We start from the raw sequence: 23,422 nt of genomic DNA, 5'->3' as shown, positions 1-23,422 counted from the left end.
AAACTCATACATCATTAGTCGCTATCAAATAAAAGGACAAATGACATATTACCATACATAACACATCATGTCTTCATATCTCGGTTGTCCTTCATAGCATATAATCAACGATGTGACCCTTATTGGTTTCACTGCCCTTTGTCCCCGTGTGGTACATCTATTCCTCGGATACTCCAACATTGAAGTTATCATATTCCATGAATAATACATACTTCATAAATATTCCAATCAATATATATATATATATATATATATATAGTGTGAAAGATTACATCAAATTAGACATGATTGACTTGAAATAGAGAGATGTTTGTAAATAGAACAAAACCACGATAATCCATGGTTTTCATATTTTTTTTATAAAATTAGAACTTTTAGAACACATTACATAAACCACTCACCTCATTATAGAGCCCTTAAAACCTATCTACCTCGCTCTCATTAATACTGTGTATTTGGTACATGAAGCTCTCATTATTTTAAGGTTTCAATTAATACTGTGTATTTGTTACTTAATTCTTACTCGCTCTCACAATTTCTTTGTTTTCGTTTGGATTTAAAGTTTCAATTTATGACTTGTTAACTAATTAATTTTGATTGATTGTGCTACTATTTGATTCTTAAGTCACTCTCAAAACTTACCTCTTTTCTTGTATTTGAGTTTATGTTGGCTGAATGTCATATGTGCATCGTGCTCTGAAGCATATGCTTGGAAGTCTCATCCAGCTTATTTGCCTATATTAGAGTTCTTGCCTGGTTCTTACCTGTTATTAGAGCCACTCTGCAGAACTGTGTTGAAAGTTTTCACTTCAATCTTATTTGCATTTAACTGTGTATGTTTTACTGCCAGTATTGAGTTTTATTTATTAATCCCCATATGCAACTATAACATTGGCAGGGAAAGAGTAGAAAACAAGCCAGAATGGCCAAGAAAGCTGCTCTTGCAAAAAAGCTAGAAAAGGCTGTCAAAGTTTCTACTGTGATGGATACAAAGAATGTAAGTTAATGAACTGGTTTATGGGATTTTTGGTGCTTAATTTTTAGTTTGTGCTACTTATAATTTATTTAATAGATACTAATGTGACATTTTGTTCTTGCAGAGGCTGAGTTCAAAAATCAAGTATGATGCTTTGGATAAATTAAATGAAGAGCTTGTAAGCATCTTTTATATGTCTTATTTTGGAATCAATCTTGCTTTATTCATGCTGTGCAAATCCCATATTATGTTCTGTCAACATCTAAGGTCTCGTTAACTGATGCACAGACTACAAGCGACTAAAAGCCAAGCAAATCTAATAGCATGTTTAATTTTGATAGTCAACTGATGTTACTTGTTCAATATATTTTATTTTTTCTTAATGTCTGATTACTGTGCAGACACCAAATTCCTGTTTAATGGAATAAAGGTATATTCAAGTCACACAACCTATTGCAGGATAGAACTTAATACATAAAAGAATAATCTTTGGAAGATGGTATATTTTTATTAAGCATGGATTAAGATATGAAACTGTGATATTTTTATTAAGCATGGATTAAGATATGAAACTGTGATATCGCCATCAAATAAAAGGACAAATGACATATTACCATACAAAACCCTATTTAAAAGAGGTTAGATGAGCCTAACTAGAAGAACGTAAATTCTCTTTTATTTATTCAGAAGCATAAAAGTATTTCCAACTCAGAAACTTGTTTTTCCGGACACAGATAAGGCTAAAGTCTAAAAATTTCTTAAGCATCGATGCTATTGGAACCGTCCAAACATCAATGCTTATGCATGCTTAAACCTTACCAATCGAACGGCTCCAAGCATTAACATGATTCAAGCACTAAACCTTACCACGTGGTGATATTAATCTACGTATTGTTTTGATAAATAAATATAGGTGCTATAACATGAGTAGACTGTCACGCCGAAAACTTACTCCTATACACTACTACGCATGCGCTTATAATAATAGAAATTATATTCTTTCGGTTATCTTTTCTGTGACGAATTTTTTTTTAATGTTTGTTCCTTCAAGCATATAAATCACACGGGTCCACATTGCCAAACTGTCTCATATCATCATACGAACAAAGATTCTCTTTGGCAGAACAAATTCCTAAAATCATATAGCCGGATAAATTGTTCCTTCGCTTTTCCACATCTCATTTTCTTCTTCAAAATTAGTTTTTGGTACCACTTTCTTCTTTCCCTGGAAGACACAAAAACCTTATTCCTTTTGATCGCTTTCACCATCTTCTCTAGCTACCACACACTAAAAATCCTTAAAAAATAGAAAACGGGAAAGACAGACAGAGACAGGGAGAGGAGACCCTACAGCTTTTTGGGAGTCTATGTATTCTTTTATCACTTAAAAACTAAGCAGGAACTTGTGACTGTAAAAGAACAAGTCATGGATAGAATTCCACCTCCTGGTGATAGAAAGGAAGGTTTATTTTCTTGCTGGGGACGTCTAAAGTTGAAGCTTCCATGGATAAGAGAACTCGGACGACAGGCAACCACAAGGCAGAGAAGTGTCGGAAATCAGGGCGGTTATCGGTATGATCGTGTGAGCGATGAAAAGAACTTTGATGATGGTTCTTGGGACAAAATGAATGAGGACTCTTCTCAACGAAGCTTCTCATCCAGATATGCTGCCCCTTCATTCAAATCACATGGAGATAAGTAATAAAGATTGGATTATACATTAGTGGCCATACCTGGTTGATATTTTATCTCCACTCTTAGTTTATGAACTTCTTCTACTTGGGGAAGTGAAGGAGATTAATCTGTTCATCTTCTGGTATTGTAACTATATATGTATATATAATGGATGAATTTTTTGTTAAAGAAAATTTATAAAAAGAATTAAAGGTTTCCCCTTGGGAAAATTATTTTGGACATTTTGTATTAGGGATGAATGCAAGCTTGCAACAAATCTTTTGACTATTATTATCTTCATCTCTGTTGCTGCTGCTTGGTATTAGTGCTTCAATATTTATTTTTCTTTTCTGGGTACCCAAAAGGCAACCCAAAAAACAAGGGAACAAAAGCTCCAAAAGGAGCAACCAAACAGGAAAGGGAGAACTTACTTAACAAGAAACAAATAAAGCCAGCCACTTGGGGATATTCAAAGTAGCAGCAGCAGAGGCATTGGCAGAAGAAGCTTTGAGACTCATGGGGGGCGAGAAGAATTTCCAAAAACCGTTGAGTTTTTTTGGTTTCTTTTTTGCCTTCCAGATACAGTAGAGATATGATTGCTAGACAAAATGATGTACAGAATATCATTGGCAGTTTAAGAGCCCTTTCTTGAGAGAGAGAGAGAGAGAGAGAGAGAGAGAGAGAGAGAGAGAGAGAGAGGTGAGTACAATAATCTTTTGTGACTAGAAATCACATCTATTATATATTATATCGGGACTGATCTTTTTCGCATCCTGTTTTGTCTAAGGGGGTATACTAATTATGATGGTCTGATGCATATGCTGATCTTATGAGGTTTTTGAGAAACGTCAACAAGCATGTTAACCAGTCTGGTTGGTCGTTGTCGGTTGAGTATGTTGATGAGGTTGTCGTTGTCATTTGGGAAATGCATGCTGATCTCTTGATGGTTTTGGAATATGATAACAATAGTTCAAGGGATGTAGTCATTGGATCTAAGGTCTACTTGCTCAAGATAAATACTGATTATTCTACTAATAGGGTGGATAATGATGGAGAAGTGTTTTACAAGAAACATGGTGAGGGAAAGGTACAGTTTTTGGAAAAAAACAACGTTGGTTCATTTAAGCATTTAGATAACAAAAATGTATTTAACATGCAACGAAAGACTTTAGAGACGATCCTAGAGCTTAAAAACAAAAACTTTCGAAGGATCTTTGAAGGTTCAAGTGGTTGATGTCCTAAAGCTCAGAACTTTACAAGAATGAAAGGGGAGATGAAGACAGACTCACCCTTGAAGCCAAAATTGAGTCCTACCAGAATATTCCACCAAGATTTGGTGATATTATAGAAGATATAAGGTAGAGAAACAAGGAAGTTAATTGTTGGAATGATTTCTCATATATAGCTGATGTAGCTATTTTCAAAAAATAATTATGCAATGTTCGACATGAGTAGATCAAAGGAATTAATGTCTAATTGTCAACAGAGCAAGATCCTAACTCAGAGGATGAGGATATATGTTAAGATCCTTCATTGAAGTGTAAAGATTTGCCTACTGGGGGAGACCCAATTGATCCGTTTGGCCTTGATTGATACTTGAATAGAGGAAATCATAACTGGTCTAATATACCTCTGCAAGATGGTACTCCCATCTGAGACACCAATCTTGGACCAGAGAAAGCAGAAGCCCTGGCGGCTAAGCGGTTTGGTGACATTTCTCAAGTTCATTTCCTTTGTCCAAACGCAAGATACGTGCTTCCTTACAAAATGTGATGAATGCAAGTGCCAGCAGTTTTGATTGAAATTGCAGAAGTAAAAGGATGTTTGAGCATTCAGACTATATAATTGGTTCTTACAAAATGTGATGAATTCAAGTGCCTTCCAGATTGATGCTGCCCCTTCAGAACTTCAAGCTTACACAAAATACTGGTGTTGATGCTGGTTATTATAGAGCTTCAATGGTTTAACTAGTTTGCAGAATCCAGTCTTATTTTAGGATTTGAATTAACATTGTAACTGCTGTGTGTATTTTGATCAATGAACTTTGTTTATCTTGTTATGCAAGAATTTCCAACTGTGAACTTCACTACATAGATGAAACTTGATTGATATTTACAATGCCTTTCTTCCAATTAACATACTTAAAACTTAAAGCAAAAAACTTTAAAATGCTAAAGTAATTATAGGTTTTGAAATGAGATTTAGTACACAGGGCAACCATCAACAACTATACCTTTGGCTGTAGGACAAGTAGCCAGCTCACAGTGTTCACCATTTGTTCCCCACCAGGATATGCTTTTCTCATTCATGGTCAATGAGAAGTACAAAAGCACCCCCATGAAAGCCACTCCAGCATCTAAAGCAGCAGAAAGAACATAATTGTACCTCTGCCACCACTTCTTTCTGTATCTGAAAACAAAGAAGTTGAAAATTGCTCCAACCACAATCCAACAGTTGAAGTTCACAGTTGTAGCTGGTGGCATTGCAGCTGTTGCTCCCAAAAGCACTGGGAGGTTGATCAGCTTGATCCATTTCTTACTTGGGAAAGCTTTGTGCAGCAACCACACCAGGAGGGGCCCCAATGCACCTATTAGGAAGAACCAGTTGAGGGCTTTGTAGTTTCCGAGAGAGCCGAAAATTCTTCTAGGTCCAACCAGACCCCAGATTACAGAGGCATCAAAGAACACACGATCACCAGGACAAGTCCAAGGACTATTGGGAGGGAGCAATTGATCTTGACATATGTTTTCTATGGTAGACAACAGCCACCATGCCACCCCAAGATTGACTGTTCCCGCTATCAATGTTCCTATGCACTTTAATTTTGTGAAGCAGTTAAGAGCAAATTAGCAACACAATACAAATTGAAACGGGAAATTATTAGCACTCTAAAATAGTTATCTTACACTGCATATTTATATTTATATTTATATTTTTGAGTGCGAATAACAATTCCGACTGAAATTATTCAATTATGTCTAATTTTGACATTGTATGTTTCATGTCCTAGTAATTAGTAAAAGTCAAATTGACAAGAAGATATACCTGGACTATGAACATTGATATGGGAGGGATCTTCATGTAATGGCCTAGCTTGAAGTCATTGAGAAAGGAAATTGCCTGCGACATGCTTATGTAGCCATAGGTTTTGAAGCACACATTGGCTATTGGTTTGCCAGGTAATATCAAGCCCATGATGTACTCTGTGATGACGTTTAGTCCTGGAGACTGACAAATAGAAATGCAGGAACAGAAATTCTTAAAGATATACATTACATCTTAAGTTACCAAAGAAATGCAACAAGTTCCAATTCATTCATATTAAGTTTTCTCGTTTGACAGATTGTTCTGTCTTCAATTCATGGGTGGGTCCCAATGCTCTAGAGGCCACGTACTAGATATACATAAAAATATAAAAAATTATATGACAACGCCTAGTTAGGACCACAATTACGTGATTTGTGTCTTATCCGTGACAACTTATTCTAGCCACGAAAAACTTGTGACTTTTGCTAACACTCACAACAAATTGAACTAACATTATGGTTTTCTAGTAGTGAGTGCCTCTTGTGTAATATAGAGATAATTTTATTTCCCATCGAATTAATTGTATCAATTAGAGGTGGCGCATTATATGGTAACTTGGGATGTTACGAATAGAATGGTCAGTTGAGATTGTACAAATAGCTAGCAGCATCCAATGTCATGATGCAATGGCTTATGAGTTTGAGAGGGTACCTGATTTGTGGTCGCAGTTATAATGCTGATTGGAAGGGTGAAAACTAATGCAAGTCCAGCTGCAAAAATGAGTCCCCACCATGGCATTTGCACTTCATCTTTCATGAAAATGCACAGCGCCAGAGAGAGCACCAAAGACAGCAAAAGCATAAGATGAAACCACCAGTTAGGTATGTCCTTGTATTTCTTCATCAACCTGGTGTGTATGTCTACCTTTCCACTGTGTGAAGCTCTTTGGTATTGCTTATATATCTCCCTGTTGGAAGAGTGTCAAATACCAAAACTTGAACAATCACGATAAATTAAATCAACTGTGAGCGTCTTGTGTTGGAAGAGTTTAGTTTCGATGGTATAAATAGCAACACTCAATTGATTTACCTTCCGTTAAAGAGGGCGACATGCGTGAGGGTCGATACAACGGCCGCAAAACCAATACCATAAGTCAAGGCAAAGAAAACACTCAAATTTATGCGCCCTTGTTTGTCATAAGAAGCCATATCAATTTCAAACTTGTCATTCACAATGGCCGAAACGTTATAAATCTGGCCACGGTGATCAAACAAGTGTGAAGAGAAGATTGGAAAGTTCTTGGCACTGTACAAATTGACGCCCCAATAGGCAATTGGCAGACCCACATACATAACAAGAAGATAGCCAGCCGCAACATTGACAATGGCAAAGAAGGGGCTGATCAGAGGGCTGCCAAGGTAGGAGGCTATAACGGTCCAATCAAGCGAAAATGCCCCGAGGCCCAGCCCGCGCATGCCCGACCCGATTTGTTGGGCCGTGACTGAGTTTGGGTAAACCCAGCAAACCCATGAAATTGTTGACAGAGTTGGGAAGAGGTAGCCTGGGACGACGGACCAGGAGAAGCTGCAGATGAGGGCAATCAGAAAGAACTTCCCTCTTGACATTCGCTTGCTGTCTTTCTCATGCAGAGCCCTTCACATTGTAAACGAAAAATTAGAGTATTTGTTAATTAATTGTTCAAAAAATAAAATAAACGTGCATGCATGCATGAAATATGGGTGGTTAAATGGGTTGTTTAATTAGAGCTATAAAATATTAAATAAATCAGTACTTCTTTTTTTCACAAATGATTATGACCTAATGAATCTTGTAGGAAAAAAAAAACGTTTTCTTTTGGCGCGTGGAAATATGAAATTAGAACGTGTTATTTTGAAGTAAAAAAAGGGGTACAATTGTTGTTATGGTCCTTATATTTTTATTTTAAAATTAGTGATAATTGTATTCAATAATTGGGCACAAAGACCAAATATCCATAAAGGATTAATACAAAAATGAATATACAATAACAACGAATGGTGAATTCATATATAAGAGGATACACCAGCGACATCACACAACTTATATCTCCACCAATAGCCTTAGAAGACCATATACATTTGAATGTAACAGTCACACACTTGAGCAAATAAGACATGAAATACATCGCCCAAAATTACAAATACAATACTACTAACTCCCACAAGTAGAGATTAAAACACAAATAAACAAAAAAGAAGAAGTTATTATTATCATATAATTTCGACAATTTACATCCAACTGCAGTGGAGCTAAAAAAAAAAAGTTTCCTTTTTATGTTTCTTAGAAAATTATGAGAGGCAAAAAAATTGTTTATCTGACCGCAAAAGCAAAAAATAAGTCAGCTATTTTATTTTCATTAACAAAAACAAAAACTTCTGTGAGGTTGAGAGTGTCCACTTTAGAAGTTATCCGTTACTCCCTAGTAACGTATAAGTTGTATAACCAAATTGGTCCTTAACCCTAAATTGGTGACGCTTGCATTATTGTTTACAAGAATTGGAACGTCAAGGAAACAAAACAAAGTGGCTTAGCAAAATGACATGCTTATTTACCTAAACAAAGAGACTTGAACGAGACTGCTCGGCCACCACATCTCAGCCGGATCCACCACGTACTTTCGCAGAATTCCGGCCCACCCGTATCCCAACACCTGCACTTAACCACCACTAATTACCATCAATTATCTCAGTAATTATAAATTAGCACCGAATTAATTAACCATAATTATAGTTTACCTGCGTGGTAATAACAAGTATCCAACTGGCCCAAAATGAGATATTCCTATGATAAAACGCTTTTATTATGTTCACAATACTAATTGCATAAGCCGCCCCGCTTCCGAACCCGGCTCCGGCATTCGCGAATATGGATATCAGCACGTGCTCCTTCATGTTAAACGGACCCGGGTTGAGAGAAAACTCCCTCGACCCGACCCGAAACTTTTTGTAGGCAGCGTCCTCGCCATGAACCGTCCGATCGGGAGCGTCGCCACCTGTACGGAGATCATCGAAATGACGAGCGGCTCCGTGCGGTAGGCGAAGAAGGTGTTGAGGAAGGAGAGGAGGACGCATGAGAGAAGGCCCAGGGCCCACATCCGGAAGGTCCATACTGGAAGGGTCGGGTCGTCGTCGTTCGAGACCGTCAAGCGAACTTCCTCGACGGGTGAAGCGTCGTCGTCTGGGAGAGAGTGCAGAGTGGGAGAGGACATGGCTGGCGCTAAGGGGGAGAGAGAGAGAGAGAGTGTGTGTGTGTGTGTGTGTGTGTGTGAGTGGCAGTGTCGCAGAGTGCAGAAGAGAAGAGTTTGTTGGGTTTTGGTTTTAAAAAAGAAAAAACAAAAACAAAAACAAAAAATGTTTTGTAAGTTTTAATTGATTAATTAGGTATTTATCTACTAATCGACAGCTTTGGTTAATCTTGAATTGTAAGAAATGGAAGTTTGGTTTAATTTGAGATACTAATTTTTTTTTTTTTCAAGCAATTAATTTGAGATTCAAATTTGATATTGGCTGGCATTATTATTACCATATGTTGAAAAAAATCCAAGATCATATTTGATTCGGGGTTGAGATTTATATGAATCATTAACTTTGTTTGCAGCTAATAATATTAGGAAGGGTTTTTCGAACAAGGAAAATAAATTGTCGGAATCCAAAAATATATATAATATATGCAATATATGGGTTTCTTGCAGGACTTGTTCGAGGTTTTTTTGTTTTGTTTTTGTTATTTGGGTTTTTGTATTTAGGAAGGATGAATATATGCAAATGCATGGCTTCAGAAATGAGTATGCCTTCACTCACTGACTTTTTATCAATCTCTTGCAACAAATCTTTTGACTAATTTGACTAATATATGTGATTTTTTTTTTTTTTTATACGGGCGATATTAGAGAAGGAAGAAATCGAACTTATCGAATTTATTAGGACTTAGGTTACAGAGTTACATGCTTTTAATTATTTGAATTTCATTCTCCTTGAGATAAATATATATATATATATATATATAAGTGGGCATGAGTTGCTGTAAAATTGATTTTGGGAACAAAAAACGTTTGTCAATGGGATTGTGTTTGATTGTCATTTGCAGTAACTAACAATTAATAGAAAGTATTTTTTCAGTGTTATTGTGCTTGATTGTGAGAACCTGCGTGGAGATGTGAAATTTGACTTTAGGGAGAGTGTTTCTATTTCCAGCCACTTGTCATATTTATTCATCCATCATTAATGAAAGTATTAATGATAATTTTATAACCTTTTACAAAATGACCTCCTGTAACATAAAAGAAAAAGCCAAGAAAATAAACCTACTCTACACCCACTTGCCCTATTTATTCACCCACACCCATTAGGACCTTCCACCAAATTGTTGAGAGCCAACTAAATGTTTGGTCTTTTAACTTCACACACACCAAAGGAAGAGGGTGGAGAAGGAGATGAAGAACATAAGGAGGTGGAGGTGTTAGGAACTCCTACATTTATCCTTTTACAAAAGAAAATATTTCCCCCCTTCCCCTATAAGTAGGAACTCCTACATTTCTGACAATGGTAGTTTGATATGTGTGCATAATTTTTTATTTTTGAGTTTTTGATGAATTATTTTTGCATATGTGTCAAATTGTGATTCACAAAAATCTCTAAGTACTCATGTCCCAAAAATAAAATAAAATAAACCAACTCTATACCCACCTTACCAAATATGAATTGTATTATTTTGTGCTCCACTGTGAAGGATCATTTTGTTAATTAATATTTAAGATCTTTCTCTTCAAACTAAATGCTTTGCACTTACACTTTTTTCCCCCAACACGAAAAATTCCTAGATCCATCTTTTGATTGTTTGTTTATATCCCCAAGCATATGGCCAAATCAAACGAGAAATATAGCCCATAAGAGCATCCACAATCATGCTCTCTCTTTTTTCACTTAAAATTTAGATAAAAACATTATAAAGCTATTTTAGGAGCTCTTTATAAAATTTCAACTCAAACCACACTCTCTAGTTTTACAGTCAATTTTTTATAAAGTGTAGACACAAAAGCAACAATAAAAAATAGTTGACATTAAATAAATACTTAAAATAATATTAAATATATAAGCATTTAATTATAAGGAGTCACTACGGGTCATTTCTCTCTCCTCAGATTTAGAAGCTTATGTCTCCCTATTTTAGGAGCAGGATAGGGAGCATGGTTGGAAGTTGGTTTTTACAATTCCTCCCTAAATTTTAGCTAAGGAGGTGATTTAGAGAGCCCATTGTGAATGCTCTAAGTGAATGAATACCAACCAACCTATACGATCCATATAAAGACAACACTACAACGGATGAAACTTCATTTATATTTATCATTTGCAATGCCTTTTCTTTCAAACAAACCTTTTTGCAGAAAATAAACTCCAAAAAAAACCAAATCAACACTGATGTACTAGCTTAATTTGAAATGGGAGCTAATCAGAGTACACAAGCATGACCAAGCACTATGTCCTTATTTGTTGGACACGTGGCTAATGGACAGTGGTCATAGTCTTCTGTACCCCACCAAGATATGCTTATATCGTTTATGGTCAAACACATATATATAAGCACCCCCATGAAAGCCAACCCAGCATCTAGGGCAGCGGAGAGAACATAGTTGTACCTCTGCCACCACCTCTTTCTGTACCTGAAAACAAAGTAATTGAAAACTATCCCCATCACAATCCAGCAGTTGAAGTTCACAGTTGTGGCTGGTGGCATCACAGCCGTTGCTCCAAAAAGCACTGGAAGGTTGATATAAGCGATCCATTTCTGCTTGGGAAAAGCTTTGTGCAATGACCACACCAAGAGAGGCCCAAGGGCGCCGACAAGGAAGAACCAGTTGAGGGCTGAGTAGTGTCCAAGAGAGCCGAAGATTCGTTTCGGTCCAACCAGACCCCAAATCACAGATGCAGTGAAGAAGACACCGTGATTAGGACAAGTCCAGGGGCTATTGCTAGGGAGTAATTCAACGTTACATATGTTCTCCACACTGCCTAACAACCACCATGCCGTTCCGATATTGATTGTTCCGGCTACTATAGTTCCTATGCACTTTGGAATGGCAGAAAAGAAGCAAATTATTAGATACCTAAAGCAAGCAAATTTATGATACATGGTACATTGTTCATATATGGTCGATATTATGTTGACATTCATGTTGAATATAGGATATGATATCGAGAAAATATCAACAATCTACCAAAAATACTGTAAATTGGTACATGGTACTAGCCAACCACTCCTCATCATTATGCAGTTAATACAACATTAAGCAGGCTAATCTAATTCATGCTATAATTCAGGCTAATAAGTTTTCGAACGCTGTCAATAAGTTTGAACAACGTGCATTGACATGTACAATAACGTCAAAGGCACGTTGTTAAATGTATAAGACTTTTAACAATATCAAGGCACATAACACCTGCAAATGTGTTGTCAAAAGAGATGCACAACATTCAGTAGCCGTTGTCATATCCCTTTTCTGTTGTAATTAATGTAAAGGTGCATTGTCAAAATTGAAGAATTTAAAATGCATACCTGAACTACGAACATTGATATAGGCGGGATCTTCATGTAATGGCCTAACTTAAAATCACTAAGAAAGGATATAGCCTGTGCCATGCTTATGTACCCATAAGTTTTAAAGCATACATTGGTTATCGGTTGGCCAGGTAATATCAAACCCATGATGTACTCCGTGATGACATTTAGTCCCGGTGTCTGCAAAATAGAAAATGAGATAAAATTATCGGATATAAAATTATAGCGGTCTCGCGTGTAACTTCTTATTTAGCCATCTGCACACTAAACTGAATATTTAGAAATTTTTTCTAAAGCTAAAAGAGCTGTGTTAACATCACTGGCCATTATCAATAAACTTCAACAAGTGTGAAGAAAAAGAGATAATGGTTCAAGAGTTGAAGACTTACCACATTTGTTGTGGCAGTTATAATGCTAATTGGAAGGGTGAAAACTAATGCAATTCCTGCTGCAAAAATGAGTCCCCACCATGGCATTTGCACTTCTTTTTTCAGGAAAATGAACAATGCCAGAGAGAGTGCCATCGACAGAAAAAGCAAACTATGAAACCACCAGTTGGGTATGTCCTTGTATTTCCTCATTAATTTGGTGTGTATATCTATTCCAGTATGTGAAGATTTGTACTGTTTATATATATCCCTGTTAGAAGAATCATTCGTATCAGTGCCACAATAATAATTAATAACACTAAATTTGTTTACCTAAACAAAAAATTGTCATTAGTAGTTGAGTGTTAAAATTAAATTTTGATCCAAGTCCTTTTCTTAAGTGAATTATTTTGAATATATATGAAGGTACAAAAGGGTATGTAGGTACATTCATTTTCATTGCTACAATGATAGGCCTATTTATATATTATGAATGTATTTACGACTTTTGCACCTATATATATTCAAAATAATGTACCTAACTAAATGATCAAATACTTGGTTTAGTGAAAAAGTAATTGTATATCCGAGGATAAAAACAAAACTTCCCATAGAAAAATAAAAACAAAAAAGGAACCACGACATTCCCAAATAGTCATCATGCACTCCCTTGTTATTGTTTTTAGAAGTGTGAAAATATAATAGATGAGTGCAAAATAACTTTCTTGAAGTGCTAGTAATCGCTATCAACTAAAGGGGATGTAGGTAGAGAGTTGGGGAAACTTGTGTAGTATTATTAGTGGAAAAAACACTAAATTTAAAGCCTTGAAAAAAAAAGAATTATGTACCAACCTTCCATGGAAAAGGGCCACATGTGTGAGGGTTGATATAACAGCAGCAAAACCAATGCCATAGGTTAGGGAAAAGAAGACACTCAAGTTTATGAGTCCATGTTTTTCATACGAGGGCATGTCAATCTCAAACTTGTCATTCACAATGGCTTTCACATCATATATTTGGCCCTGGGAATCAAACAAATGGGAAGAGAAGATTGCGAAATTGCTGGCATTGTACAAATTGAGCTTCCAATAGGCAATTGGAATGATCACATACATGATGATAATGTAACCCACTGCGATGTTGGCAATGGCAAAGAAGGGACTGATCAGAGGGCTGCCAAGGTAGGAGGCTATGACAGACCAGTCTAGGGTTACTGCCCCCAGACCAAGTCCACGGAAACCCGACCCAATTTGTTGAGCTGTTATTGACTTTGGAGAGAGCCAACAGATCCATGAAATTGTGGAGAGAGTTGTGAAGAGGTAGCCTGGCATAACGTACCAAGAGAAGCTGCATATGAGGGCAATCAAAAAGAATTTGCCTCTGGACATTCGGTTGCTGTCGTTCTCATGAAGAGCCCTTCATGCATATGGGAAACCAAAGTCAAGTTCATTTGATAAATATTGTTTGAAAGCTCAAAAAAAAGAGCATGCCATTCTATAAAATTAAAAACAAAAACAAAAAGCATGCATTAGTGCAGGATATATATTTGTTTCCATGGATTAAATGTTTAAGGCATATGGGTTTCAAGTCCTTATAAATAACTTGTTTATAGACCTAAAATAATATATAAAATAAGTTGGAACAAATTTTATTTTAGCACTTGTGCTCATTTTAAATTTTGCATGATAGCCATTAAATGTGTATTATAAGCATAAATACCTTCTTTTTAACTACTCTTGTGTATTTTGTATGAAAAAATTCGCGTATATTTGAAGAAAGATGCATTATAGGCATATAATTCATTCCCGTATAATATTGTTAATCAAGATAATGGAATACAAATTAAATTCTTAAAACAAAAGTCTTTTTCAACAAAGACTCATATTAATTTTTTAATTTAGGGCCCATTTGATAACCATTTCAATTTTAATTTTTAGTTTTCATTTTTTTTGTTAGAGTATAGAGGAAAAGGAGGGAGAATGGAAGTGAGAATGAGAGTGAAGATGAGATTGAGAGGGAAGATGATAGGAGAGGATGGGAGGGAGGGGTAACAAAAGTGAAAACAAAAATTAAAAACTGAAATCTATTTGAAATTGTTTTCACTTTCAAGATCTTGTTTTACTTTTGTTACTCCTCCCTCTCATCCTCTCTCTCAATCTTATTCTCACTCTCATTTTCCTATATACTCTAGTACAAAAAATGAAAACTAAAATCTAAATTTGAAATGGTTTATCAAACGAGCCTTTAGAGTCACAATCATAAAAATAATTGAGTATCGTACGATATTAACAATTATTCTTCATTAGCTAAAAAGCAAAAGACCTTTCCTACCAAGACTCATGTTGTCGTATTTTTTGGATCCAATATATTCTTCGTTACATATCATATTATGGATGTGGTACCAAATTTACTTACTCCTTTTGTTTTTGCAGAAATTGTAAGGGAATCTACCGAATTATCCACATAACTATACTTAATGCATAATTTTCCCTTCCATACACATAAGTATACTACCAATTGGTTTTCTGATCTTATAAGTTATAAGAAGATCGTCTATCCCAAAGAGAGTTGAAACTACATATCGTAAGCTTTTTTAAGTTTACGAAATTACCTGAACAAAGAAACCTGAACGAGACTACTGGGCCACCACATCGCCGCCGGATCCACCACGTACTTTCTGAGAATACCGGCCCATCCATACCCTAATACCTGCAATATATAATTCGTAAACTTTATTAACTTACTAACCGGTTAACACTTGAGCGTTATACTTGAGCGTTTAGCATATAACACGTGCATATTAGTTCATTACTAGTTATCTTACCTGTGTAGTAATCACAAGTGCCCAACTGGCGAAGAACGATATCTTCCGACCATAAAAAGCTTTGATTATAGTCACGATATCGACGGCATAAGCCGGTCCACTCCCAAACCCTGCACCGGCATTCGCAAATATTGAAATCAGGACGTGCTCTTTTATGTTAAACTCCCCGGGGTTCAACGAGAACGACTTCCCGCCAACCCAAACCTTGGTCCTCGGCAGCGTCCGCGCCATGAACCGTCCGATCGGCAGACTCGCCACCTGCACGGAGATCATCGTTATCACGAGCGGCTCCGTGCGGAACGAGAAGAAGGTGTTGAGGAAGGAGAGGAGGATGCAAGAAAATAGGCCTATTGTCCACATCCGGAACGTCCATACCGGCAGCGACGTGTCATCCTCGTTTAACACCGTTAGACGAACCTCTTCGATGGGCGACAAGTCATCGTCGGTCTCGTCAAGATTGGTTTCGGGGGCAGCCTCCATTTCTAGGGTGGTGGTGGTGGTGGTGGTGGCCATGGGGAGAAGAGTGGAGAGGTTTGGTTTGAATGGTGAAATGAAATGTGTCGGGGGTTTTAAAAGTCTTTTTTACTGTTTATTTACAGTTTTGCAGTTTTGGATTTACTGAAATGACATTCATTTTAGTAATAAGTGATTGCCGGCGGGGTTGGGTTAGCTGGAATTGGATTCCCGGAATTGACAAGGAAGGGAAAGCATATTGCCGATTGCAAAGATTAATGAACTGATATTTTTGATGTAGACTTTTCTGTATTATTCCATCTATGATTAAGGTATCTAAGCAAACAAACATACACCTTAACTCATGTAGGTAAGTTTGATGAAACTAATATAAATTTGAGAGGTAGAACAAAACAAAAGATTGTTCACAAATTCTCATTATTATTTCATATTTATTTTTATGCCATGGTTTTTCTGCAGTGGAATGAAATTTATAAGCTCATCTTTGTTCTTTCAGTCATTCCTTCAGAACTTATGCTTCACGTACCTATATTTCTTGAAAATAATCCGATTATATATGAATGAATTGTACACATCACTTGCTACTTGTGAATAATTTATACACATTACTTGCTACATCATATAATATTAAAATGCAGTCGAGAAATTAGTGCAAATATCATACTTAATTTGAGTAATGTGGGTTTTATAGTTGTTTGTGTGGCTTTTGTCCGCTTTAGTTTTGTGTTTTTGATCGGATGAATTCGTTTTGTCTAAGAGGTAACATTTTAATAGGTTGGTTTGTCAGTAAAAATGGGGAATTTGGCATTTGAAGTTTCAACCGAATTCATCCAGGCAAGCAATCAAGCCTTTCAATAGAATCCGTCATACGAGTTGGATCTTAAAATACTTCACACAAAACTAGTGTTATGATTGGTATTGGGATCTGTTTCATCCTTAAAGAAACAAAACAAGGGACAATTCTTACACAAAGTTACCCTTCACAAACTACCCAACCAAAATACTTCTCACAAAGCAAAAAGATTCTACTCAGAAAGCAAAAAGATTCTCCTCACAAAGAAACTTTTCACAAACTTTTCAATCCACAGGTCTTGAAGCCAAAAAATATATACATAAATATTTTTTAAAAACAACAACTTTACGTGTCCGGCTACACTCTGTGACGACATTTTTGTTGGTTTTTCCTTCAAAATTGCCAAAAGTCCAAAAACTTTTCAATCACAATGTGGTCCTTTTGAATGGTTCTAAAAAAGAGTAGCTGTCTGCCTCGTCAAAATTGAATTTATATTAAACTACGCAACTTATAAGTTAAACTTGAATCTTCCATTCTTAATTTCTTACGAAAGAAATATAAATATAAAAGTAAGCAGTAAGCATCGTGCTCCCTTGACACACTACCTTCCACATTAGCCGCAAGAAAATTGCAAGATTTCATGCTGACAACATTCCAATCGATACAAAATAGCATCGGTTATTGAGAAACTAAGAACAAATAACAGAGTTACAATGTGGACAAGAAACTTCAAGTAATCAAGTATTACAATCGGCAAAGGAAAAAGAAACAGAAAAAGAAGAAAAGAAAAAAAAAAACTCGTAGTTTGTATTGAATTTTTTTATATCCCTATCTCCTTTCGTATAGGAAACATCTTTGAGGTAGACACTTAATCGGGTTCAGAAAAAGTATCTGCAAGATTGTATTTTGTGTATTAAAAGTGACAGAAATGCTCTCAAATAATTCAATTTACGTCAAGCATTGTGCTTATTCACTTATCAGAGTGGAGATAGGGGTTTGACCTGTAACATCGATCTGTGAGGTCAGGATTTCATTCACCGTATTTCATTGTTTCTTTCTCGAATCCAATAGTTGGAAATTGTTTAGCATACTGCTCAACCTCATGGCGAAGCTTTGCAATCTCAGATTGAATTTCACCATCAGATTCCAGAATTGCCACAAAGTCCTTCAACTTAGTACCTGCACTTGTATGAACCCAGGACATGTGCATGAGCATGTAACTATGGTAGTGAAATCTGTGACCAAGCATTACAAACGCTAATAAAATTTATATCCACAAGATGGTGGTAGAGTAAACCTTTGGCAGCAGCCTTGATCTTCAAAGCCAACTTCACAGCTGCATCAAAATACTCAGCTACTTTTGCAAAATCCTCCTCCAAAAACCCCCTAGATGTTAGAGCTGGGGTTCCTGAACAACCCAAAAATAGGGTCAGAAAAGATGTACTTAACCAATCACCAGCAGGTGCAAAATAATTAAATACAGATGGCCTTACCCATGCGTATGCCACCAGGTACCATGGCAGACACATCACCAGGAACAGTGTTTTTATTTGCTGCAATATGAACCGATTCCAAAACTTTTTCAACTCTTGAGCCATCAATGCCCTGTCACAAAAAAGTTCGAAGAGGATATCTTAACAATTTTTCTCCTGCCATAACCCATTTTCACAACAGCATCCATCAATGAATTCAACATCAAGCACTCCACTATAGGGAAGTTCTATGATTTTCCGACTAAATTTTTGTAAATCATTTGAATTCTGTGGATTCATTATAAAAAACCTAGGCTATTTATGACTCAGCTTTTGGTTATCAGAATTGCTTGTTCATCTAGTAAAATTATTTTTAAGGAACCATGGGATAATTTTTTGTAAGCCTATGACTCACCTTTTGGTTACCAGAATTAGGTGTTCATCTAGTTAAATTATTTTAAAGGAACCATGGGATGATTTTCCGTAAGCCTTCAGTTTAACATGCTCAATACTAAGGCCTATAAATCTTCCAGTTACAGAAACGGGTAAACAATTAGAACATCATAGCCCTTCACAGCTGAAATCTTCCTGTCAGAGGAAGTAACAATCTCCTTTTACCTTGTCTCTTAAATTCACCAACACTAAATGGTTTTCAGTTCCACCAGAAACAAGATCATAACCCTTCTCTAGCAAGCTCTGCATGTTTGGAAGGAAATTAGTGAGACAGAGGAAACAACCAAATTGCTTTATAGAGAACCCTTAATATATAAAAAGAAAAATAATTTTCTATTTGCATCATATGTGTTGGAAAGTGACGTTCATCAGACCTCTGCGAATTTTGAACAATTACTGAGAACTTGCTCTTGGTAAGCTTTGTATTCTGGAGTTTTGACCTAGAAAAGAAAAAAAGCAACAAAAAAAAAAAGTTTAGTTATGTTCAATTAAACAAAAGAAAAAAAGATGCAGGATCTGATCAGAGGTACTCAAATAGAAAAAAAGGAGGAACCTGCTTCAGTGCAACTGCTAATCCAGATATGGTGTGGTTGTGTGGACCACCCTGGAGTCCAGGAAAGACAGCCTGATTGATCTTGTCTTCATAATCATACAAAACCTGTAGAAGGAAACTCAAGCATTTTATAGTTCAAGCGTGCATCATTTTGGGACTTTTTTTTTTTTCCATCATTTACTTCGTTTTTTAGGGATGGCAACTGGGCACATTTATTTTGGCTAAAACTGTAGTAAGGTTTTCACCACCTTATTTAGAGTTATAGCCAAAATAAATGGGTACCCAAATGCTAGCCTTAGTTTATTTACTTTTTAAAATTAAACATTAGGAACTTACTTCTTGCCCTTGCTTGTTTATATTTTTCACTCCCTTCCTGAAAAAGATCATAGCCCCACGAGGACCACGAAGTGACTTGTGAGTTGTGGTTGTAACAATATCTGCATACTCAAAAGGAGATGGAATAACACCAGCAGCAACCAATCCGCTGATATGTGCCATATCAGCCAACAAAATTGCTTTCTGCTTATCACAAACCTGATAACATCACAACAATAACATCACACTTAAAGATTATCATAAAAAATTTCAGAGATGCATGAAAATGATTGTCATAATCGCGAAAGTCGAACCAAAGCCTACCTTGCGGATACGTTCATAATCGTACAAGCGTACATAAGCACTGGCACCAGCAACTATTAGTTTTGGCCTGAAAAGTGTGGCACTTTTCTCCAACTGTGGACATATTTATTCGCATAGGTCAGCCTTTGATAAACAAAGATCAAAAGTTGAAAACAATGCATAGAGTACACATAGCCATTGGTCAAAATAGAACCCTTATCCATGCAAGATACAATTTCCATCCCTTACTTTTATCTTGAAATAGAAACAGGAAGGTATCCAAATGGTGAATGCTTAGCACTGTAGGCACTCTTTCGACCCAAAAAAAAAAAAAAATCACTGTAGGCACTCAAAAGGCCAAAGCATTTAGGGAGATATGCTTAAAAATCCTAGTTCTATGCATTCAGTGACTTTAGGGTAAACATCCCCAGGTTTGGTTGTAAGGATTCAAATTCTGATTCCAAAATAATCATAATTCTTATGCATGAAATGATAATTTATAATGTGGACAATTGCTTTACATGGTTATCTACATGTTAAAATCGCCAGACTGATTTACCAAAAACATGTTTCTGCAGTTTTTTATTCTAATAATATCTGTGCAACACAAGACAGCACCCTGTTGCATCCTCTTTCTGAGGCTGAACCAGAGTATTACAAGTCTCATGCACAAGCATATCATACAAATCTATGATAATTTAGAAAAGTAAAGGTCGGGGATAAGAAGGCACCTGATCATAATCAATATAGCCAGTGCTCTCATTCAATCTGTATGGCATTGTCTCGAAGAATATCGACACAGCAGATATCTTTTTGGTGTCAGTCTGCACAATGGTGAAGAAAAAAAAGATTATTTATCATTTAGTATATACCTAGACAGGCATATCGTGAATAGTTCCCAACACTTTAATGTTACAAGTAACCCTACCCTGTGACAAATCAGTTGGGATGAAAGTTGGTAACCCACCACTGGTACTACAGTTCCCAATTTGTCCTAGGTGGTTTAGTACTTCCTTTTCTTTTATGTAGCAATCCTAATTGGATAAGTATTGGAAATTACTAATATAAAGGCCTGCAGTCAATTATGCAGTCGTTAACCATAAGAGGATTCCAATGGCTTTTAAGCTTCTTGAGGGTCTGATTGCCTTTATTTTCTTCTTTTCAATGTAAGTTCTGTCAAAAAAATTCCTGCAACCTAAAAATTTAATTTCAACAGCCCAAGAGGCATCAAGGTTCAATCAATCTTGGACAAAACCACTTCTAGGCCCTCCTACATTAAATCCTAATCTTAAAAAACATCGAGATAGCCTATAATTATATAGCTCAATAAAGATCCTGCATCTGCCCGTGCATGGAATGTCTTTTATATCTGCATATGTATTTTTTATTTAAAAACTATCAATTAATTTAGCCAAAACTTACTTCTAGAATGAAAACATGATGAGCTATCACATGGCTTAGCATAACTAATAGACCATATGCATAGACCACATCAGCATGTCCCAACAACTAATCATAAATTTAACAGTGGTGTAAATGGAGAAAAGTGCTCCTATACTTCACAGGGCAGGGGAGAAAAGAAAGGGAAGAAAAAATTAACAAAACAGAAGCACTAGACTAACTGAGAACTACAAAGGCTGTCTCCGTTAACCACCAAAAGCATGAGAATATAGCCAAATATATCTGGAAAAAATCAACAGAAGATGTAGACACCTGATAACCATGAGAAAGATGTCCACCGTGAGGTAGATCAAGTGCCATGATTCTTTCATGAGGTTTCAACAATGCAGTGTAAGCTTGGAAGTTAGCAGGGGATCCAGATAGTGACTGCACATTTACTGAAAGAAAAAAGTACGCAGTTTCTTTAAATAATTAAGTATTTAAGATACTTTTTATTCAATACATGAAAAGTTCAATAACAGAATTAACATGAGTTAGAAAGTTCACGTGAAGACAACTCATCTGTAAACCTATCAAAGTCAATGATTGACATAGTTTACAAAGCATAGTAGATACTACGAATTCCTTTAATCCCACTTTCACAGTTTAAATATAACAGGTATAGTGTTCTTATTGATACATAGCCAGACACATTTGATTTTGCTAGAAGAGTACTGTATAACAATTTAACTTACAGGTCATTCCAAACTTATGCAATGCAGGTTTAGGCAAACAAAATGGAACTGACAGGAAAGAAAAAAGTTCGCAATGCCGCATGTATAAATATGTTTAGTTTTATTACCTCCCCATTTTGCAGGATCCAACTGAAAGGCTTCTAATGCACGTTTCTGACACAGGGACTCAGCCATGTCGATGTATCTACATTTATTAACAAAAAATCAATCAAGTGGAATAATAATTTAGTCTTTAGTTCAAAACTAGATAGGTGCCACTTTCTCATCAGTTTTAATCACTGCAATGGGTTTTCTCCAACACCAGCCTTCCCCCCGCCCCTCACAAAAAAAAATTAGAAAAGAAAAAAGAAGAAGTGGAATTGCCTTTTTCACTTAATAGTTACATACAGGATTGCAAAAATGATCAAAAATATATTCACTGTAGACCTACTTACTCATTTCCTCCATAGTATCTAGCACCGGGATACCCTTCACTGTACTTGTTGGTCATGACAGACCCAACAGCTTGCATGACAGAAAGTGATGTGAAGTTTTCTGAAGGTATAAGCTCAAGCCCCTGACATAAAATAAAAATTAATACCAAATTTCAAAAATTAATAATAATAATAATAACTCTCCTACCATTAACTAAACTTGAACACTCAATATTGCACCATGGGCAATGTTTTCTTGCCAGACTTATTTTATGTCTCCAGACTGAACCCCACATTCAAGAAAAATAACCTCATCAAAGGCCTATCCCATTCATAGTCTCGCAAGAGAACATTTTCCATTCCATTTATTTATATTACAATCAAAATCCCAAATTTAAAACATTGAAAGTAGCCTAATAAAAACCAAAATGAAAATGATCCTGCTTGCGTGATAATAAATCACCAAACCTTCCATTGCCGAGATTTTTCAAGTTCTATGATATTGGCAATCTCGGGATCGACAACCTCCAGCGGCTCATTCAGTTGCTTTATCCACTGAATTCAAACGATTCAAAATCATCAATACAAATTAACACACCACAAACACAGATCCGACATAACCAAAATCAGATATGAATACATACAGTAGCACGAGCTTTCTCTTTATCCTGAGCTGCTTGGCTGGACAGAGAGGACTGCAAATCAAAAAGAAGACGAATTTGAAAACCAATAGAAATGTAGCAGAACAGAATGTTAAAGCTATGGCAGGTGTTGTGAGATAGCGGCTCATTCAGGGTGTTGAAGATATTATTACCATGTGATATATGGAGCCGCCATTGACCCCATTGACAAAAGGTTGAAGTGGCTTGTTGATGGAGCTTGAGAGCCTGCGAAGCGCCATTGCCGCCATGGCTGTGATCTCTGTATTTTGTTGTTCGTGTTTTTTTCAGGGTGGTGCAGTGAGTGGGAGAGTGCGGTGGGGTGGGGTTGGTGTTTTATTATTTATTTATTTAAGTTTTTGTATTGGTGGGTGGGGTTGGGTTGGTTG

At 36.3% G+C, this 23,422-nt stretch overlaps 3 protein-coding genes and 1 long non-coding RNA gene across 4 annotated transcripts; 1 reads left to right on the top strand and 3 right to left on the bottom strand.

The window, feature by feature from the left end:
• The first annotated feature begins 528 nt into the window (after positions 1-528).
• On the top strand, positions 529-1,235 carry LOC148919451 (uncharacterized). Its single transcript, XR_016124743.1, has 2 exons — positions 529-997; positions 1,101-1,235. It is a non-coding gene; the product is annotated as an uncharacterized LOC148919451 (long non-coding RNA).
• Positions 1,236-4,717: 3,482 nt separating this feature from the next.
• Positions 4,718-8,324, bottom strand: LOC103319427 (oligopeptide transporter 2-like). Its single transcript, XM_089045952.1, has 5 exons — positions 8,269-8,324; positions 6,767-7,330; positions 6,389-6,644; positions 5,696-5,878; positions 4,718-5,466 (listed from the first exon to the last, which is right to left on the bottom strand). The coding sequence occupies exons 1-5, from the start codon at positions 8,307-8,309 to the stop codon at positions 4,852-4,854; spliced, it is 1,659 nt and encodes a 552-aa protein (XP_088902078.1). The 5' UTR covers positions 8,310-8,324; the 3' UTR covers positions 4,718-4,851.
• A 2,714-nt stretch (positions 8,325-11,038) lies between these two features.
• Positions 11,039-15,976, bottom strand: LOC103319446 (oligopeptide transporter 2-like). The gene is made up of 6 exons (XM_008220988.3): positions 15,464-15,976; positions 15,251-15,348; positions 13,492-14,055; positions 12,661-12,910; positions 12,269-12,451; positions 11,039-11,782 (listed from the first exon to the last, which is right to left on the bottom strand). The coding sequence occupies exons 1-6, from the start codon at positions 15,974-15,976 to the stop codon at positions 11,165-11,167; spliced, it is 2,226 nt and encodes a 741-aa protein (XP_008219210.3). The 3' UTR covers positions 11,039-11,164.
• A 1,414-nt stretch (positions 15,977-17,390) lies between these two features.
• On the bottom strand, positions 17,391-23,380 carry LOC103319426 (serine hydroxymethyltransferase 2, mitochondrial). Its single transcript, XM_008220968.3, has 16 exons — positions 23,189-23,380; positions 23,019-23,069; positions 22,843-22,929; positions 22,396-22,517; positions 22,069-22,145; positions 21,540-21,664; positions 20,558-20,650; positions 19,848-19,940; positions 19,545-19,742; positions 19,209-19,313; positions 19,030-19,095; positions 18,821-18,898; positions 18,224-18,335; positions 18,028-18,138; positions 17,732-17,909; positions 17,391-17,621 (listed from the first exon to the last, which is right to left on the bottom strand). Exons 1-15 carry the CDS (start codon positions 23,282-23,284, stop codon positions 17,761-17,763), a joined length of 1,563 nt encoding a protein of 520 aa, XP_008219190.2. The 5' UTR covers positions 23,285-23,380; the 3' UTR covers positions 17,391-17,621; positions 17,732-17,760.
• Positions 23,381-23,422: the final 42 nt, after the last annotated feature.

The sequence above is a fragment of the Prunus mume genome, linkage group LG2 (genome assembly GCF_029339155.1).
Source record: "Prunus mume cultivar Tortuosa linkage group LG2, ASM2933915v1, whole genome shotgun sequence".
Classification (NCBI taxonomy): domain Eukaryota; kingdom Viridiplantae; phylum Streptophyta; class Magnoliopsida; order Rosales; family Rosaceae; genus Prunus; species Prunus mume.
The sequence above is the reverse complement of the archived record's forward strand: the minus strand, read 5'-3'. Positions and strand labels throughout refer to the sequence as shown.

Bases quoted from the DNA above. Each gene is read 5' to 3' on its own strand.
- LOC103319427 (XM_089045952.1), bottom strand. From the start codon at position 8,309: ATGTGGTGGCCGAGCAGTCTCGTTCAAGTCTCTTTGTTTAG. The intron at 7,331-8,268 runs GTAAATAAGCAT...TACAATGTGAAG, and splicing joins GTTCAAGTCTCTTTGTTTAG to GGCTCTGCATGAGAAAGACA. The intron at 5,879-6,388 runs GTACCCTCTCAA...TCTATTTGTCAG, and splicing joins TAACTGCGACCACAAATCAG to TCTCCAGGACTAAACGTCAT.
- LOC103319446 (XM_008220988.3), bottom strand. From the start codon at position 15,976: ATGGCCACCACCACCACCACCACCACCCTAGAAATGGAGGCTGCCCCC. The intron at 15,349-15,463 runs GTAAGATAACTA...TATATATTGCAG, and splicing joins CACTTGTGATTACTACACAG to GTATTAGGGTATGGATGGGC. The intron at 12,911-13,491 runs GTTGGTACATAA...TTCTTCTAACAG, and splicing joins GTGGCCCTTTTCCATGGAAG to GGATATATATAAACAGTACA.
- LOC103319426 (XM_008220968.3), bottom strand. From the start codon at position 23,284: ATGGCGGCAATGGCGCTTCGCAGGCTCTCAAGCTCCATCAACAAGCCA. The intron at 19,743-19,847 runs GTAGGCTTTGGT...TGATGTTATCAG, and splicing joins ATTATGAACGTATCCGCAAG to GTTTGTGATAAGCAGAAAGC. The intron at 19,314-19,544 runs GTAAGTTCCTAA...TTCCTTCTACAG, and splicing joins TAAACAAGCAAGGGCAAGAA to GTTTTGTATGATTATGAAGA.